The 17,684-nt window shown below is 41.9% G+C and overlaps 1 protein-coding gene across 1 annotated transcript; it reads left to right on the top strand.

The window, feature by feature from the left end:
• The first annotated feature begins 543 nt into the window (after positions 1–543).
• On the top strand, positions 544–12,316 carry NECAP1 (NECAP endocytosis associated 1). The gene is made up of 8 exons (XM_010849362.1): positions 544–660; positions 5,812–5,912; positions 6,068–6,172; positions 6,833–6,914; positions 7,702–7,810; positions 7,900–8,083; positions 9,914–10,016; positions 10,583–12,316. Exons 1-8 carry the CDS (start codon positions 566–568, stop codon positions 10,629–10,631), a joined length of 828 nt encoding a protein of 275 aa, XP_010847664.1. The 5' UTR covers positions 544–565; the 3' UTR covers positions 10,632–12,316.
• The last annotated feature ends 5,368 nt before the right edge of the window (positions 12,317–17,684 follow it).

A 17,684-nucleotide genomic window follows, 5' to 3' on the forward strand; every position in this document is an offset into this window, starting at 1 on the left:
AGGTCTGACACTGTTTCCACATCTATTTCCCACGAAGTGATGGGACCAGATGCCATGATCTTCTTTTTCTGAATGTTGAGCTTTAAGCCAACTTTTTCACTCTCCTCTTTCTTTAGGTATCCAGTTTGGGATTACGGACCCGCGAATACCTCTTTTCTCTTGAAAACTACGGTTAAGAAGTGACTCTTAGAAGAAAAAAATTCGCCAGGCTTCAAAATGGTCGTCGTTCTCCCAGAGCACTGCTGGTACCTGCCGAGAGCAAGATGGCGTTTCTTCTCCTCGCTTTTCGGGGATGGAGATATCCTTAACGTGAATCACGCACTTGGAGGGCATCCTTGCCATTACCCAAAATGGTGATTCACGCAACCTCACCGTTTCCAGGTTTCAACATGGCTTCCGTAACCCGCGCCAACAGAGGTTAATCTCAGGACGCCGGCCGAACGCTCGCGGAAGTAGCGTCAGCGGAAGTGCGTCAGCGGAAGTTTTTTGGAACTCAGCTCCCCGGCTCTACGTCCCGCCCCCGCGCTGACGCCCCGCCCCCAGCGGCCCTGCGAGCAGAGCCAAGATGGCGTCCGAGTTGGAGTACGAGTCTGTACTGTGTGTGAAGCCTGACGTCAGCGTCTACCGGATTCCGCCTCGGGCCTCCAACCGCGGTTACAGGTACTAACTTCGAGTCATTGTGGCACGCGCTTACCCGGTCAGGCTTGACACTTGGTTTCTCAGGTAGCAGGCCGCCCGTCCCTGCCATTGCCTCCTCTGGATTGTTAACTTGCTAGCCTGGCCACCTGGGTTTTTGTCACCCTTTCCGCTGCTGTTTCCCCACTCTGGACTGCCGACATCCTTGTTTCCGCCTCTTTAAAAAAAAAAAAAGATTACCATCCTGTACCCTCCCACCGCTCTCCCCCCGGACCCCTCTGGATTACCCATCTGCTCCTCATTCTCTTCCTGTCGTGTCTGCGCCTTGGCCAGTCACCTTTTCCTTCGCTCATCCCTGCGTCCTTCAAGTTGTCACCCTTATCGTCCCATCCCTACCTCCTTGCCCCCGTACCCCCCATTTCCAATACCTGGTGCGCATTTGTTGGTGATTATTGTGTCTTAGGCCCCTCTCTGGATGAGATAATTTATCTTTTGTGCAGTTCAGTCTTGCCACCAAATACAGTCATCCACCATATACTATAGTATAGGTGGTACTATAGTATTTTCAAGCCTTCCTTCCCTGTTCTCATGTAGCTTTTGCTTTCAGAGTTAACACAGCATTTTATCTGGAGGGCTAACTAACCATCTTGTAATCCAATGACTATGAGGGCCTGAGGATGCTGTCAAAAGTTACGGACATGCAGTCCAAAGAATTAACTTGCAACTCAACTGGGTTACCTGTTAAAAAATATGAGTGTGAGCCCTGGCAATTTAACAGCTATGTGATTTGACACAAATCTTTTAGCCTCTCCAAGCCTAAGTTTTCTCATCTGTAAAATAGAAAAAAAAAAAAAGGGAGGGGGTGATAATAAAACCTGCTCTAGCTATGTACCTTTAGAAGTTTTTGGAGGGTTAAATGAAATCATAATAAATGTGAAAAATAATTAAAAATGAATTTCCTAAAAAGAATTTAGTTAACAGTAAAGCAGTCTATAAATATAGTATTTTGATTTCTCTCTCTGACTCACATCACCAGCATGATTTTCCTCTTGGCATTTGTTACCTCGGCTTAAAAATTACCCTCTCCCTGTGTCTTATGTTGTACTTCCTTATCAGAGGTTCGTTCATCCTGAATCAGTATCTTTGTGCTTGCTGACCTGTGCACTAGATCCTGTGGGTTGAACCCTAAAAGGTAATCCTAATTTCAAGCTTTCAATCAGACCCCTGCTGACTGTGAATAAGACTCTACATGCTTTTTGATGATAGTCACAGGGACTAATACCTGTGAGTCAGCTGAGACCTCTTCTCCCAAGCCAGCCTTCCTTGACCTTTCTGTTCTGGCTTAGGTGTGCTCTGTGTGCCTCCGTAGTACCTGTTCTTGACTCTCTCATTTGCCTTCTTTCAATGTACTAATTTTTTGGTTGTTGTCCCAGTTCTCCAGACTAGACTATGAACAACTTGAGGTCTTCTTAAACTTAGAAGATCTTTTAAACATTTTCTAGGATCTAGCACAGTTTCCTGCACATAGTGGAGACTCTGTAAATGTTGACTGAAAAGAATAGGTTACACTTAAATTAGCATTGATCGATCTGTCAAATAAGGTAAAATAGCTGATGACCCCTAACTTTAGGTATTAAGACTTCCTAAAAGATATGAAACATTGAAGTGGGTTTCAGTTCTTTTTCAGTCCGACTTTTTTCGACTCCATGAACCTGCCAGACTCATGGAATTCTCCAGGCAAGAATACTGGAGTGGGTTGCCATTCCCTTCTCCAGTGGATCTTCCCTACCCATGGATTGAACCCAGGTCTCTTGCATTGCAGGCAGATTCTTTACTGACTGAGCTACCAGGGAAGCCTTTTTCTTCTGCTTCATGCTTTTAAAAACACCTTTTACCCATCTGCTTTCTCTGTCTTGATTTTAACTTTATCCTTCATTCTTATGTCAGTTAACTGCACTGAGCCGTCAAAGCAATTTCTTAATTTTCCTCTTACCCTTTTCCTTGTCATTCTATGTTTTCCATGCTTATTAGTGACATTTTATCCTACAAGAGGCTTTTTATATCAACCGCTGTTAGTGAAGAGAGCAGAATTAAATTTGAATTGTGAGTCTCATTTATTTGCTGGGTTACTTCTGGCAAGTCACTTAAATCTTTTGAACTTTAGTTTTCTCATCTATAAAGATGAGTATAATATTATGTACTTTGTGAGATTCTTTCAGTTTTCACAAGAATGGGCATAATAACTCCTGGAACAGGTGCTTGATAAATAGTGCTTTTCTGTCTTTGTGTAATCTTTTTTGTTGTTTACCAGAAGTCATTTTATATTATGAGCATGATTTATCCTCTAGGCTGCTGTTAAAGGAAAAACTGGACTTTATAGGAATCAGAAATGCTTTCTTTGAGATGAGAGGGAATAATTGACTTTGATTCACCTGTATAAACTGTCGATTCACCTGTAAAGCTGTCACTTCTTGGACTTTCACTGACCAGATTTATAGAAGGAGAATGGGTTGGTGGGAAACTTATAAACGATTAGAAAATGGTTCTTAACCTGTAAAACCTTATTTTATTTATGATTACCCTTTTCCTCAACTAAATCATTACTAACCCTACACTGTGTTTTAATGTAATGAAAAGAATACTGGACTTTGAAGTTAAGGATTGTTACTGTGTTATTGTCCTTTTCTTCATTTAGAGAGAGTAGTTTTTTCAACCTCCAGCCATCTTAGTGAGCTTCCCTGGTATCTTAGTGAGCTTCCCTGGTGTCTCAGTGGTAAATAATCCCCCTGCCAGTACAGGAGATGCGAGTTCAATCCCTGGGTTGGAAAGATCCCCTGGAGAAGGAAATGGCAACCCACTCCAGTATTCTTGTGTGGGAAAATCCATGGACAGAGAAGCCTGTTGGGCTACAGTCTATGGAGTCCCAAAAGAGTCAGACACGACTGAGTGAATGTACAGCAACAACACAGTAGGCTTTCATGCCTATTCCACATAGCTGCTGTAAGATTTATTGCCAAGGTAGATGAAAATATGTGAAGTTCGTTTCGAAGACCAGTAAAAATCAAGAGTACCCCTGGCTAGGTCTGGGGAGTTGGAGAGGAGTTAAGGTTCAGGGCTGGGGGAAGCTGCTGCGTGAATATCCATTCACTTAGAATTTGTTAAATATTGGCCACCAGACATACAAATAAACCAAGGAACCTGTCCAAAGAAGTGCATCTGGTAAACTTGTTCCTAGTATTTTCAGTAGCCCATTCACACTATGTCTACCTCATGACAGAAGAGTGGAGTAAGTAACGACTTATTCAAAAAATTTAATAGATAAGGACTTCTAGAGCATGCTCTGAACTGGATCAGATTCAGGTACTTGGGGGTCTTTGAGACAGGACATCAAGAGAGAAGGGCATGACGAAGATGTATGTTGTAAAATCCTGTTCAGAATTTGTCCTAATTTAAATTTTCATGTCTTCCTGTCTGCCATTTACTTACCATCTTGTTAAACATATGTTTACCCAGATATACTTTATTGTTACCTTCTTAACTGCAGGTGTTAGTCTCTAGGTTCCCAAGGGATGAGTTATTAACTTTTACCTTGCCCTCCCTTTTCCACACTGCTTGCAAAACAGAATCACAAATGCAGTGTTTTGTAAAATTGGTTCATGTTTAAATGTCTTAGATTTCATTCAAATTCATCTAGAACACAGATTATAAGTATTCAGTGTTTTGTAATGTTCCCATTTGTATCTCTAATCTACATGTCTTTCTGAAGTCCAGCTTCATGTATTCACATGTATGCTCTGTATCTCCTCTTGAAAATCTATTAGACATCTCAGACTTAACAGAGCCAATGCTGAACTACTACTAATCTTTCTTTCCAGAGATGTTCTATCTGTAGTCTTTCTCATCTCAATTATTGGCAACTCCTCTGTTCAGGCTAAAAACCTTGGCGTCATCCTTGACTTGGTCTTTGTTGTCTCTCTTTCTCTTCTACCTTGCATCCATTCATTAGAAAATCCTGCTGCCTTTGCTTTAAATATATCCATCGTCTAGTCACTTGTGCTCCTTTCTCTTCCTGGTCACCATGGTGACTCCCCCAGATTACTACAGTAGTCTCTTAGCTAATCCCCAGCTTTAGCGTTCATATTGCTGCATCTCTGCTCTGCACAGCAAAGTAATCCTTTTGAGATAAAAGGGAGATCATGTCACATTTCTGCTTTAATGGCTTCTCCTTCACTAAGACTAAAAGCTAGAGTTCTTAGAGTGGCCTGTGAGCCCCTCCATGATGTCCCTCAGTTAGTTCTCCCACCTCATTTCCTTCTGTATTCTAATCACAGCGACTTCCTTGCTTGAGGGCGATATAGCAGGCCTGCTCCCATTTTAGCATCTTTGCACCAGCTGTTTACACCTGGAATGCTTTTCCTCCAGATATCTGCATGGGTAACTCTCACTTCCTTCACATTTTGCTCACATTTCACCTTGTTGGTCAGGCTTGCCCTGACCACCCTTTTGAAAGCTGCAACCTATTCATTCTCCCACTATCTTCCTGAGCTCCTTTTTCTGCCCTGGGATTTTCTTTTTACCTTAGCATTTAGCACCTTCTGAGCTATTAATGATTTTACGTATTTATTGTTTGTTTTTTATTATCTATTTCCTGTTAGATTGTAAGCTTCCTGATGGCTTTAAACTTTGTTCCCTCTTGTATCCCAAATACTTAGAATAGTGCCTGTGACTTAATACACACTCTGTAAATATTGGTTGAATTCAGTGAAAGATAATACATTTAGGGATTTGGGAGGCTTCTGTTACCCAGTATATTTCATTTAGTAGGCTTTGTTGTTCCCTGATCAGCAAAATACTATTATATAAAGTACTATCCTCAGTATGAAAATAGTGTCATTGTGATACATTTTTAAATTGCTTTTTTGGGTAATTTTACATATTTTTATTGATACTTATTGGACTTAAGTAGTAACATTTCTTCTATTTGCTTTGGACTGTGTGTAACCTGAGGCATCTTTGTAGAGAGAATTATGAATTAGTCTTTTGATTATTTAATAGGCAGAAAGAGTAAGTAATTCAGAACAGGGAAATAGAAATATGGCAAATGATTGTGTGTAGGTTTTCGGTAAATTAAAGACATAGACCTGAGGCCTGAGACTTTCCATTTTTCTATCCTAGGGCATCTGACTGGAAATTAGATCAACCCGATTGGACTGGTCGCCTCCGAATCACTTCAAAAGGGAAGGTTGCTTATATCAAACTCGAGGATAAAGTTTCAGGTAATCTACTCGTGACCCTCTACCATATTAAGGATGTTGGTTTGGTGTTCTTTTATGAATCTCTTCAGATTGTGGATTGGAGTGGAAATACTTGCTAATTGAATTTTAGACTTTTTGCTTCCTTTGCTTAAAGAAGTCTTTTTCTTACCTGTCAGGGGAACTCTTTGCTCAGGCACCAGTAGAACAATATCCTGGTATTGCCGTGGAGACAGTGACTGATTCCAGCCGCTACTTTGTAATCCGGATCCAGGATGGAACTGGTAAGGGATTGGGGATTTTGAATGAATTGAGATTTGGAAAATAGTTAATGCACATCAACGGAAATGTGTCCCAGTGCATTTATCTTACTTCAGTTTACTAAAATTTTTCTTCTCTTTGTCCACAGTTAACTCCAGTTGCTAGAGGAAAAGGATTAACATGTTATTTGTAATAGTTATAAACACAGGTTCAAGAGGTGATTAAAAGTAGACGTAAATAAATCAGAATATATGTCTAACCAAAGAACTGGCAAATACTGCCTGTTCATTGTTGCAGGGCTTTTTGTGGGACTACTTTACCTCATCTGTGTTTATGGCAGGCATCTTTTCTCCAGTCAGAGGCTGGCAGACTTTTTTTTAAAGACACAAGATAATAAACATCTCTGGGCCACATGGGCTCTCGCAGCTACTCAGTTCTGTCACAATGGTGTGAAAGCTGCTGTGGATATTAGACAAACTGGCATGGCTTTGTTCTCGTGAAATTTTATTTAAAAAAACAAGCTCTGACAGCATTTGGCCCATGGGCTGCATGCAGTTTGCTAGTTCTCAGAGAGTCTTTTACATTCACAGAGGTTGTCTAGTTATGGTAACTATTATATTTTCATTGAGTAGCATTTGCCCCAGGCATGCTTCCTGTTGGGAGGATTCTTATCCTTTTCACAGGGCGAAGCGCTTTCATTGGCATTGGCTTCTCAGATCGGGGTGATGCCTTTGACTTCAATGTCTCTCTGCAAGATCACTTCAAGTGAGTGAAGCGTGTCCTGAGTTACCAGGTTGAGTGTGTGGGGAATGCTGCCCCTCCATTGAGTGGGCACTGTCTCTTACCTCCTGCTTTCATTACTTGGTAGACTAGGTCTTGTGACTGTGATTGTCCCGTTCACTGTTTTCTTCCATTATCTTTGTATCTATTCTATCCTTATAGCTGGAATATGTTTTTAACCCATTGTACACTGGTTTGGGAAGATGCTGCTGTTTATACCTCTGGGGAAGTTGCCCGTAGCTCTTAGGGGGCTGAGGAGGGGCATAACAGTAATAGCAGGGCTTTCTGTGAGATAGTGGGGAGTTTCGTGCCAGATTTGTCACTCCATGTAACTGACATGTTTTGTGCCTCTTGCGGTATTTCTTCAGCCCATTTGCTTTTGGCTTAGCTGTGGTGAATAGCACCATGCACGCTGGTAGAAAAGGGCAGGTTTTTCTGCCTCAGAACTTTCTGAAGTTGTGGAAAGCCACCCATTCAGTGAGGGGGCAGCTGGCCTGCCCCGTCAGAGGTGGTCCTCAATCACAGGGCTGGGAATTGGTGGCCAGGTGCTCTCTCGTGGAGGGACATGTTTAGTCTGCCATTGTGTATAGTTCCCCAGTGGTATTGAACTCCAGTTGTCCTCTTCCTTGGCTTTTCTTCCTTTCCTTTCTACGTCTGATGTTCCCTTACTCTGCTTTCTGGAATCATGTTTCACATAAGTTAGCCACAGATTGATTTGTCAAACTCTGCTCTCAGGGAATCCTAATTAAAATAATGTGCCCTTTTATTGAAGGTGGGTAAAACAGGAATCTGAGATTTCCAAAGAATCTCAAGAAATGGATAGTCGTCCCAAGTTGGATCTGGGCTTCAAGGAAGGGCAGACCATCAAGTTGAGTATTGGGGTGAGTATGGTTCCCCTCACCTCTCCTTGTATTTCCATAAGCCTATGACTTCTCTTTCTTTTTCTCACCCTCCTTTTTTTCTTTTGTAGAACATTACAACCAAGAAAGGAGGTACTTCTAAGCCCAAGACTGCAGGGACTGGGGGCCTCAGCTTACTCCCACCGCCACCTGGAGGCAAAGTCACAATTCCCCCTCCATCCTCCTCAGTTGCCATCAGCAATCATGTCACTCCACCACCCATACCAAAATCCAATCATGGAGGTAGTGATGCAGGTAAATCTCTCTAGTACTTTTAACTTTGAGAAATCATAGCTTAGGGTTTTATTAGTAATAACCTGTTTGCCAAAGAGAGTGTCAGTGGTTTTGCTATTAAAGGCACTTGGCACTGACAAGTTGACTCTGGTAGCCTTCAGCAAGGGATTAAAGTTTTTCTAGTGAGCTGAGAGTCATGGTATCTGGTTGATTTTTTGGCTAAAAATGGGTAGATATTAAAAAGACTGTTTCCTTCATTGGACCTTGGTGAAATGCTAGTAGGCCCAGGAGTCAGATGGACCAAGATTATGGTCATAGCTCTGTTAGTTTTTATCTGGATGTGTTTGGTAACATTTAGGTTCTGTGAGTCTTGTATCCTTACCTGTAAGATGGAGATGTAGAACTTAGCTCAGGACTCTGAGGGTAAAATGATGTGATGGCGCTTAGCTCAGTACTTGGCATGTAGTTATCATTCAGTGAATGTTATTTCTCAATCCTTTCCATTTCTTCACAGGGCAGTTGAGAGGAAATTAGACAACATCTGGGTTTATGAGTACATTTTTGTTCTTACTGTCTAGTGGGAAACAAGAAGAGATATAGTCATTTCCGTTTAAAAGATGAGAAATTAGAATTTGAAAAGGAATTTTCCTGAGATTAGAGAACCTAGTGTTAGAATCTGAAAGTTATAACTTATTTGAAAAGGAATTTTCCTGAGATTAGAGAACCTAGTGTTAGAATCTGGGAGTTATAACATATCATTAATTAATTATAACTTAATATTATTTGTTTAAAATTATATCATTAATCAATTATAAGTGTTTGCTTATAGGAGCAGACTTTCTCTTTCTGGAATTTTTGAGGTAAAAGTGGTTCTAGGCTGCTGCTTTTGCTAAGTGTTGCCAGAAGGCACTGAGGATAATATCTAAGGTTTATTTTTATTTTTTTTAAAAATTAAACCTTTTGTTTTGAGATAATTCTAGTTTCACATGCAACTGTAAAAAATAAGAAATCCCATGTACTCTTTATCCAGTTAACCTCAATGGTAACATTTTGCAGAATTGACAGTGAGACTGTCTGCCTATCTTCCTTAGATTTCTTCATGGTTATGTATTCTCATTTGTGTGTGCAGTTGGCCCTTGAACAATGCAGAGCTTTTGTGCACTGATCTCTTGCCTATTCCTGTCCTGTGCAGTAGAAAATCTGTGTATGATTTCACAGTCAACTATCCATATCTGTGGTTCCACATCTGTATATTAAATTAACTACGGATCATGTAGTACTGTACTGAGTGTTTATTGAAAAAAGTCCATGCATAAGTGTACCCATGTGGTTCAAACCCACATTGTTCAAGGGTCAGCTCTAGTTCTGTGCAGTTTTATCAGGTGTAGGTTCCTGGATCCACCACCAGGCTCAGGACACCAAACAGTTCCACCAGGACAAAGACTCCTTGTGTCCCCCATTTTTAACCACACCTTCCTCCCTCTTCACCCCCACCCCTGTTCCTAACCCTTGGCAATCAGTCACTAATCTGTCCTCCATCTCTTAATTTTGTCACTTAGGAATGTTAATGGAATCCTGCAGTATATAACCTTTGGGATTGACTTTTGCCACTCAGCATGATTCCCTTGAGATTCATCAGGTTGTTTTGATATATATCAATAGTCTGTTTATTGCTGAATAGTAGTCCATCATATGGATGTACCACAGTATGTTTCACCCACAGAAGAACATTTGGGTTGACTGCATTTTTGGCTATTACAAGTAAAGTTGCCATGAACTTTTGTGTAGGTTTTTGTGTGAATACAAGTTTATGTTTCCCTGTTTCTGTTTCTTCTCTTACCTTGTACTCAGATATCCTTTTAGATTTGGATTCTCCTGCTCCTATCACGACACCAGCACCAGCTCCAGTTTCTGCAAGCAATGACTTGTGGGGAGACTTCAGCACTGCATCCAGGTATTAATGTAGGGAAACCACCATCCTCTCAACTGGTCTATCAGTGATGTGTGCCAATGTAATGATATCTCTGATCTGGGAAAGCAGGGCATCTGTAGGTCATACATGGTGTTTGGCAGGAATTCTAGGTAAGGAGTGCAGGAGTGCTGGGATGGTGGCATAAGATCACTATGGGATGGAGCTTGGGCTTCCCCATTGGCTTGGTGGTAAAGAATTTGCTTGCAGTGCTGGAGACACAGGAGACGTGTGTTCGATCCCTGGGTTGGGAATATCCTCTGGAGAAGGGAATGACAGCCTACTCCAGTATTCTTGTCTGGAGAATCCCATGGACAGAGGAACCTGGTGGGCTACAGTCCATGGGGTCACAAACGGTTGGAAACGACTAAAGCTACTTAGCACGCACACACGCAGGCAGGATGGAACTTGGGTAGCCTGATGCAGGGCTTGGTGAGCACAATTGCTCTGAAGTACAGTTTCAGGAATTCTGGGCAGAGATTTCTTGGAAACTGTTAAGAATGGAGTCCCTATCCTAATATGCTTCTGGCTGTCTCTGTTCTCTCTTGCAGCTCTGTTCCGAACCAGGCACCACAGCCATCCAACTGGGTCCAGTTCTGAAGAGCACTGGTGGGATGTTCAAGAGAGACGTGAAGAATAACAATGACTTTGAGGGCACCAATCTGAGAGGGGGGGCTCGGAGCCGCTTCCCTCCCCAGAACCAAAATCCTGGACAATCGTTCTCATAGCTTCTCCATTGCATTCAGGCTGGTGGTGTCACCCTCCTGTGCTGTTCCTTGGAGTGCAGCCAAGAAAGTGTTTCCCGGCTCCTGTTCCCTGTCAAGGCAGGGAAGTAGTGGGTCTTAATGATGCTTGTGGCTGGCTCTACAGGGCTCAAAAGGCCAGGGTCTCTGAGGGGGAAATAGTCCCTACCATCTCTAAAAATTTTCCCCATCTTTAAATTCTTATTTCAGAATTATCTCAAGACCCTGGCATGCCTCTTTGTGAAGCCCTTTCTAGCAATTTCAGGGGAGACAAAAACCTTGGAACTTCTTTTCCATTAGCCGAAGACTCTAAAAATGGACAGACTGACCTCAGTGTTTACAGATTCAGAATTTTGATAGGGGGTAGGTGTGAGGAAAGACTTGCGTCCTGGGTCTCTGCTGTGTGCCCTCCCCCAGGCTTGTCCTGTGAGTGAGCAGCCGGTGTGGGTGCAGCCCCCTTACCCTCTAGCGCAAACGTTTACGCGTCCCTTCCTGTGATAAGAGGGTTGTGTTGGTGGCGCTTCCACTCTTGTGTCTGTCAAACAGTGCAGCATCTTTGATCAGTGGTTGTGTTTTGGATGAAGGAGGCTCAAGGGGCTGTGTTTTCCTAGTTATATTCTAGAGAAGCAGTCACTTTCTTGCAGCTCCATCTTGCTGCTGCCTCTGAAGCCCGGCGTTACTTTGTTATGGCCCCATTATTTGACTGAAAGTTTAAAGGGTTTGGGGTTTTTAACCTCACTTGTAGAGTAGAGAGGTTGAATGCACTTAACTGTTGATCAGTACCCACATTGCCTTGCTGCCTGGGTATCTGGCCCCTTTTCATAAACATTTTACTTTGTGAATCCACCAGCTCTTCAGCAGAAAGCTGCTATATTACATGTATTGTCATTGATGAAGGAAGCTGGAGAGCCATGGCTTTAGCTGTGATAGTTTTTGCCCGGATGAGGGCTGTGATACTTGCCACCAGGGGTATGTGAGAAGCAAGTAGCTCCCCTGCCACTTTCCCTCTGCCCACCATTCCTTTTACAACGCTGTGAAGGGGTCCCGCTCTTGAGTGAACGGGCTCCAGCTATCTGATTTGTCAGGGGGCAATCTTTGTCAGAGTGAATGTGAGGATCTCACCTCTTCCCTTAGTACCTATTTGGATATTACTGGCTGAAGAGAGTCCTTACATTTAGTTTTTAAATAGATTCTCTCTCTTAGATTTCCTTCTTGACTCTTTTTAAAAAACTTTGGGTCCATTTTGTTTTCATTGCTTCCCGTTCCAGGCAGCTCTATTCTTACAGAGCCATGGCAGGACATTTAAAAATTCCAATAGAAAACACTAGAAGGAAAGTCTATAGAATCACTAGTGACTAATAACTACTGGGAACCTATTTTCTCAATCTTCCTGTATGTTGTGTTCTTTGTATTCTCAAGATGATAATATATTATGTATTTGAATTGCTGAAAAGTTGAGAATGATGTTTAAGATGTATGTATATAAAGCATATGTGTGCTGTATTGGTGCAATAATGGTAATTAAAAGTACGGAAAAAGGTAGCGTCTCTTTTGTCTTTTCATTTGCTTGTTTCCTTTTCTTTTTAATTTAATTGACCCAATATAGGTGGGCCAATAGGTAATAAAAGGAGACTTTATTAACTCTTTTTCAAGAGATGGAGCCTTTAAGAGGTGAAGGCTCAACCTCTGTCCTCATGGCTCTCAACCCACAGAGGCTTGTTGTAGAGACCGTTTGTTTTAATTATTTGCTGGTACAGTTAATTTCATTTGCTTCAAGTTATCTTCGTGATCTAGGCCACCTTTCATATTCCAGAACTATGATTGGCAAAAATAAAGGGAATCAATGCTTGTGATAGAACCAAAGTGAGAGTCACAGACTTTGGAAGCCAGGATTTTGGAGTTGTCATTTAGTGATTGTCACAGGAGATGAATCAGAATGATACCAGTGCTTCTTTTGCCTCTTTCAGTTTAACTCATAATGGGACTTCCCTGGTGGTCCAGTGGTTTAAGACTCCATGCTTTCAGTGAAATGGGTACAGGTTCTCCAGGGGATCTTCCCAACCCAGGGATGGAACCCAGGTCTCCCGCGTTGCACGCCCATTCTTTACCAGTTGAGCCACAAGGGAAGCCCAAGAATACTGGAGTGGGTAGCATATCCCTTCTCCAGTGGATCTTCCTGACCCAGGAATTGAACTGGGGTTCAGTTCTCTGCCTTCAATGCAGGAGACGTAGTTTCAATTCCTGGGTTGGGAAGATCCTCTGGAGGAGGGCATGGCAACTGACTCCAGTATTCTTACCTGGAGAATTCCTAAGGATAGAGGAGCCTGGCAGGCTATAGTCCATAACATCACAAAGAGTTGGACACGACTGAAGTGAGTTAGCATGTGCATCGTGGATAGAAAAACATTAATCCTGACCTTCAAGGGGGTTTTGGGGCAGAAAACGTGGATAATCTTTTTCCAGCTCAAACCCCCTCAGACATTGACATCTGCCTTCAGGGTTGTCAGGTGAGCTTTTCTTACCACTCCCTTCCTCCATTCTGATAACCTAGATAGTCTTCTTGCTTCTAGCTGCCTCAGCTCCGTTCAGCTTCCGTGTTGCCACCAGAACACCAGGGCTGAAACCAAGCCCTGCTCGTGCCCCTTCTTCCCTACTCATTAATTGCCATTAACAATTTTCCTTCACTTCAGATTAATGTCCAAAGTACCACTTCATCCTCAACTCTCAGGTTTCCCTTGCACTTAGTTTACTTCAGCACACTGATTCTTCATATGCTGTCAGCACCGTGGGCATTGCATGCTTACAGTTCCCTCTGCCTAGAATTCCTTCCCTTCTCTACCTGCTTGGTGAAACACCCTTCCTGTCCTGGAAGGATGGCTTACGTGCTGCTCATGGAATGTTACTTATCCTCTCAGTCTGAAAGATGATCTTCCTTGTTTTGGGGAAGGAAAATTTCAATTTGCTATTGAAATTCTCTTCTTAACTAGTTTGTAAGCTCTTGGGTATAAGGATCATGTCTTCATTTTTATCTACTCAGTACTTTGCATATACCTTTCAAGGTAGTAGATACTCATTAAATACTTGGTAACGGTGATTTTAGAGAAGTGTGACTAGGAATCAGTAAGTTGGGCTTTTCTTTTTATGACTCACTCTCACTTTGGCTTTTACTAGCTGCATGCCCTTAAGTGTTCCTTGAATGCTTTGTCATAGTTGCAGAAAGTCTCATTTGTATGCTCCAGAGTCAGTTAATGTTAGGGCCCAAGAAAGTAGTGTTGAAGATGAATTTTCCTTTAGTACATAGACTCCATGGCCTGGGAAAAGGAAATCTGGATATCTTGTAGCCCAGGGCTGATGAATTTGGTGGCTTACTGTCTCAGTTATCAGAACTGGCTAAGATTATATTGCACTTCAGTTATGTTTAGCTTTTTCTCTAGCTTTTAAGAAAGATCATTTCTGTTATTGCTTTTTAACCATACATGTGGTTTGTGACTAGAACTCATGAGCTCCCCATCAATCACTTGAGAAAGAAAGGAAATAGAAAGGACTTCTCTGATGATCCAGTGGTTAAGAATCTGCCTGCCAATGCAGGGGACGTGGGTTAAATCCTTGATCTGGGAAGACCCCCACATGTCACTGGGCCACGAAGTCCATGCACCACAACTACTGAGCGCATGCTCTGCAACAAAGAAGCCACCACAATGAGAAGCCCGTTCACCCCAACTGGAGAGTATCCCCTACTCAACTGCAACCAGAGAAAGCCTGCGTGCAGGAATGAAGACCCAGAGTGGCCAAAAATAATAAATAACACATATATATAAAAGAAATAGGAAGAGAGTTACATTTACTTGCAAGTCCCTCAAGTCTGGTAGAGTTTTCATAGCAACCATGGTTGAAATCACGCGGAGTGGCACTTATTTCAGAATGAGAATTGTTATTTTCAGTCCCTTTCTGAAAATTTTCAAGATATGGGGGTAATACATTCTTTTTTAAAAAGCTCTAGTATACTAAAGACTACATCTGAGTCAGGATTAAAGTAATTGTCCATTGAGACAATGTTCTTCCCTAGGATCAGTGTCACCCACTGTTAAATACAATAGTGCATTAAGACCCATTGTGAATGCTTTTGTTTGCTCTTTAAATGAAAAAATTAAAAGTTTTTATTGAAATATAGTTGACTCACTATGTTGTGTTGGTTTCAGGTGTATGACAGAGAATCAGTTATACATACACATATATCCACTCTTAGATTCTTTCCCCTGTAGGTCATTACAGAGTATTGAGTCAAGTTCCCTTTGCTCTACAGTAGGTCCTTATTATCTATTTTATATTTAGTAGTGTGTATATGTCAATCCCAATCTCCCAGTTTGTCCCTCTCTCCCTCCCCCCCTATTATCATAAGTTTTGTTTGCTTTTTAATTTTTTTTCTTACGTGTGTTCTGCCATGGCACCTGTTACAGGAAAAAAAGTCATTGAAGCGATTTCTGTAAATGCTTTATCTGGCTGCATAGCAGCATGGGACCACTAGAGGGTGGGGCTGTTCTAGGAACTACTGCTCAGATTTCCTAGTAGCCAGCTGCTGCTGCTGCTAAGTCGCTTCAGTCGTGTCCGACTCTGTGAGACCCCATAGACGGCAGCCCACCAGGCTCCCCTGTCCCTGGGATTCTCCAGGCAAGATACTGGAGTAGGTTGCCGGTGCCTTCTCTGCCTAGTAGCCAGAGAGGCACTTAAAAGACATAAATGAAGACAATCAAGGGACATTTTAGTTAAAGAGTCTAAACATATACCCAATACAAAGATTTTTGGGACTGTAGAAAAATAGCTGTTTGGGTAGGCAGAAAATGAAGAACAGAGTAATACTTTCTTCAAATTTTAATACTTAAATAAACCTTTTTTGTGCTTAGTTGCTCAGTTGTGTCTGACTCTGCGATACCAGGGACTAGCCCACCAGGCTCCTCTGTCCATGGGATTCTCCAGGCAAGAATACTGGAGTGGGTTGTCATTTCCTCCTCCAGGGAATCTTCCCAACCCAGGAATCAAACCCAGGTCTCCTGCATTGCAGGTGGATTCTTTACCATTTGAGACACCAGGCAAGTCCAAATAAGTCTTTGAAGGGGGGATATACATATTAATTTGGATGACCCTGCCCCCACCTTCCGCAGATGGAGGAGCCTGGTGGGGGCTACAGTCCATGGGGTTGCCAAGAGTCACACACGACTGAGAAGCTAACACTTTTCTTTTCCCCTTCCTCAGTCCCACCAAAATAGGTGAATAATGGGCAGTAAAGAGTACTGGTAACAAATATGAACTTGAGAGGAGACAGATTGCCTTGGCACAAAATTTTGTCTGCCACTTTCTGGCTTTTTGACCTTGGACAAGTTAACTTTTGTTTGCCTTAGTTTTCTCATATGCAAAATGAGGATACTAGTTCCTACTTTATACAGTTGTCAGAATTCTGTTCAGTTCAGTTAAGTCGCTCAGTCGTGTCCAACTCTTTGTGACCCCATGGACTGCAGCACGCCAGGCTTCCCAGCCCATCACAAACTCCCGGAGTTTGCTCAAATGCATGTCCATCAAGTCGGTGATGCCATCCAACCATCTCATCCTCTGTTGTCCCCTTCTTCTCCTGCCTTCAATCTTTCCCAGTATCAGTGTCTTTTCCAATGAGTTGGCTCTTGGCATCAGGTGGCGAAAATATTGGAGAATCAGCTTCAGCATCAGTCCTTCCAATGCATATTCAGGACTGATTTCCTTTAGGACTGACTGGTTTGATCTCCTTGCAGACCAAGGGACTCTCAAGTGTCTTCTCCAACACCACAGTTCAAAAGAGTAAGTTAAAAACTTAAAGTGCTTAGAACAAGACCTGGTGTATGGTAAACTCTCTTACTGCTTTTGCTAATGCTACTCGGCTGGCTCTTCTTTTAATTTATTTTTTATTGGAGTAGAGTTGCTTTATACTGTTGTGTCAGTTTCTGCTGCACAGCAAAGTGAATCAACCATACATGTACATATATCCCCTCTTTTCAATTGGCTGGCTATTCTAATCCTGGCTATCAACATGTGCAATAAGATAGTAAGTATAAGGGCAAAATGATGAGAATTCCTTTCCTTTAAAAAAAATTAATTAAAAATAGAACTGCCATACAACCCAGCAATCCCATTCCTAGGCATACACACTAAGGAAACCAGAATTGAAAGAGACATGTGTACCCCAATGTTCATTGCAGCACTGTTTACAACAGCTAGGACATGGAAGCAACTTAGATGTCCATTGGCAGATGAATGGAAAAGAAAGTCATGGTACATATACACAATGGAATATTACTCAGCTATTAAAAAGAATGCATTTGAGTCAGTTCTAATGAGGTAGATGAAACTGGAGCCTATTATACAGGGTGAAGTAAATCAGAAAGAAAAACACCAATACAGTATATTAACATATATATATGGAATTTAGAAAGATGGTAATGACAACCTTGTATGCGAGACAGCAGAAGAGACACAGATATAAAGAACAGACTTTTGGATTCTGGGAGAAGCCAAGGGTGGGATGATTTGAGAGAATAGCAATGAAATATGGATATTACCATATGTGAAATAGATGACCAGTCCAAGTTTGATGCATAAATCAGGGGACTCAAAGATGGTGCACTGGGCCAACCCAGAGTGATGGGATAGGGAGGGAGGTGGGAGAGGGGGTTCGGGATGGGGGACACATGTACAACCATGCCTGATTCATGTCAATGTATGGCAGAAACCACCACAATATTGTAAAATAATTAGCCACCAATTTAAATAAATAAATTAATAAAAAATTAATTTTATTGGCATTTATTTGACATTTAATTAACTGTAAATGTTTAGATGTAAAAAAATGTTGATTTGATACATTTTTTTGCACTAGCTAGTGTTA

This window comes from Bison bison, unplaced genomic scaffold (genome assembly GCF_000754665.1).
Source record: "Bison bison bison isolate TAMUID 2011002044 unplaced genomic scaffold, Bison_UMD1.0 scf7180017864281, whole genome shotgun sequence".
Classification (NCBI taxonomy): domain Eukaryota; kingdom Metazoa; phylum Chordata; class Mammalia; order Artiodactyla; family Bovidae; genus Bison; species Bison bison.

What these genes read in the sequence shown, in the direction of transcription:
- NECAP1 (XM_010849362.1), top strand. Translation starts at nt 566, where the DNA reads ATGGCGTCCGAGTTGGAGTACGAGTCTGTACTGTGTGTGAAGCCTGAC. An exon ending in GCCTCCAACCGCGGTTACAG is followed by an intron (nt 661 to 5,811) that starts GTACTAACTTCG and finishes TTTCTATCCTAG; the next exon opens with GGCATCTGACTGGAAATTAG. An exon ending in ACTCGAGGATAAAGTTTCAG is followed by an intron (nt 5,913 to 6,067) that starts GTAATCTACTCG and finishes CTTACCTGTCAG; the next exon opens with GGGAACTCTTTGCTCAGGCA.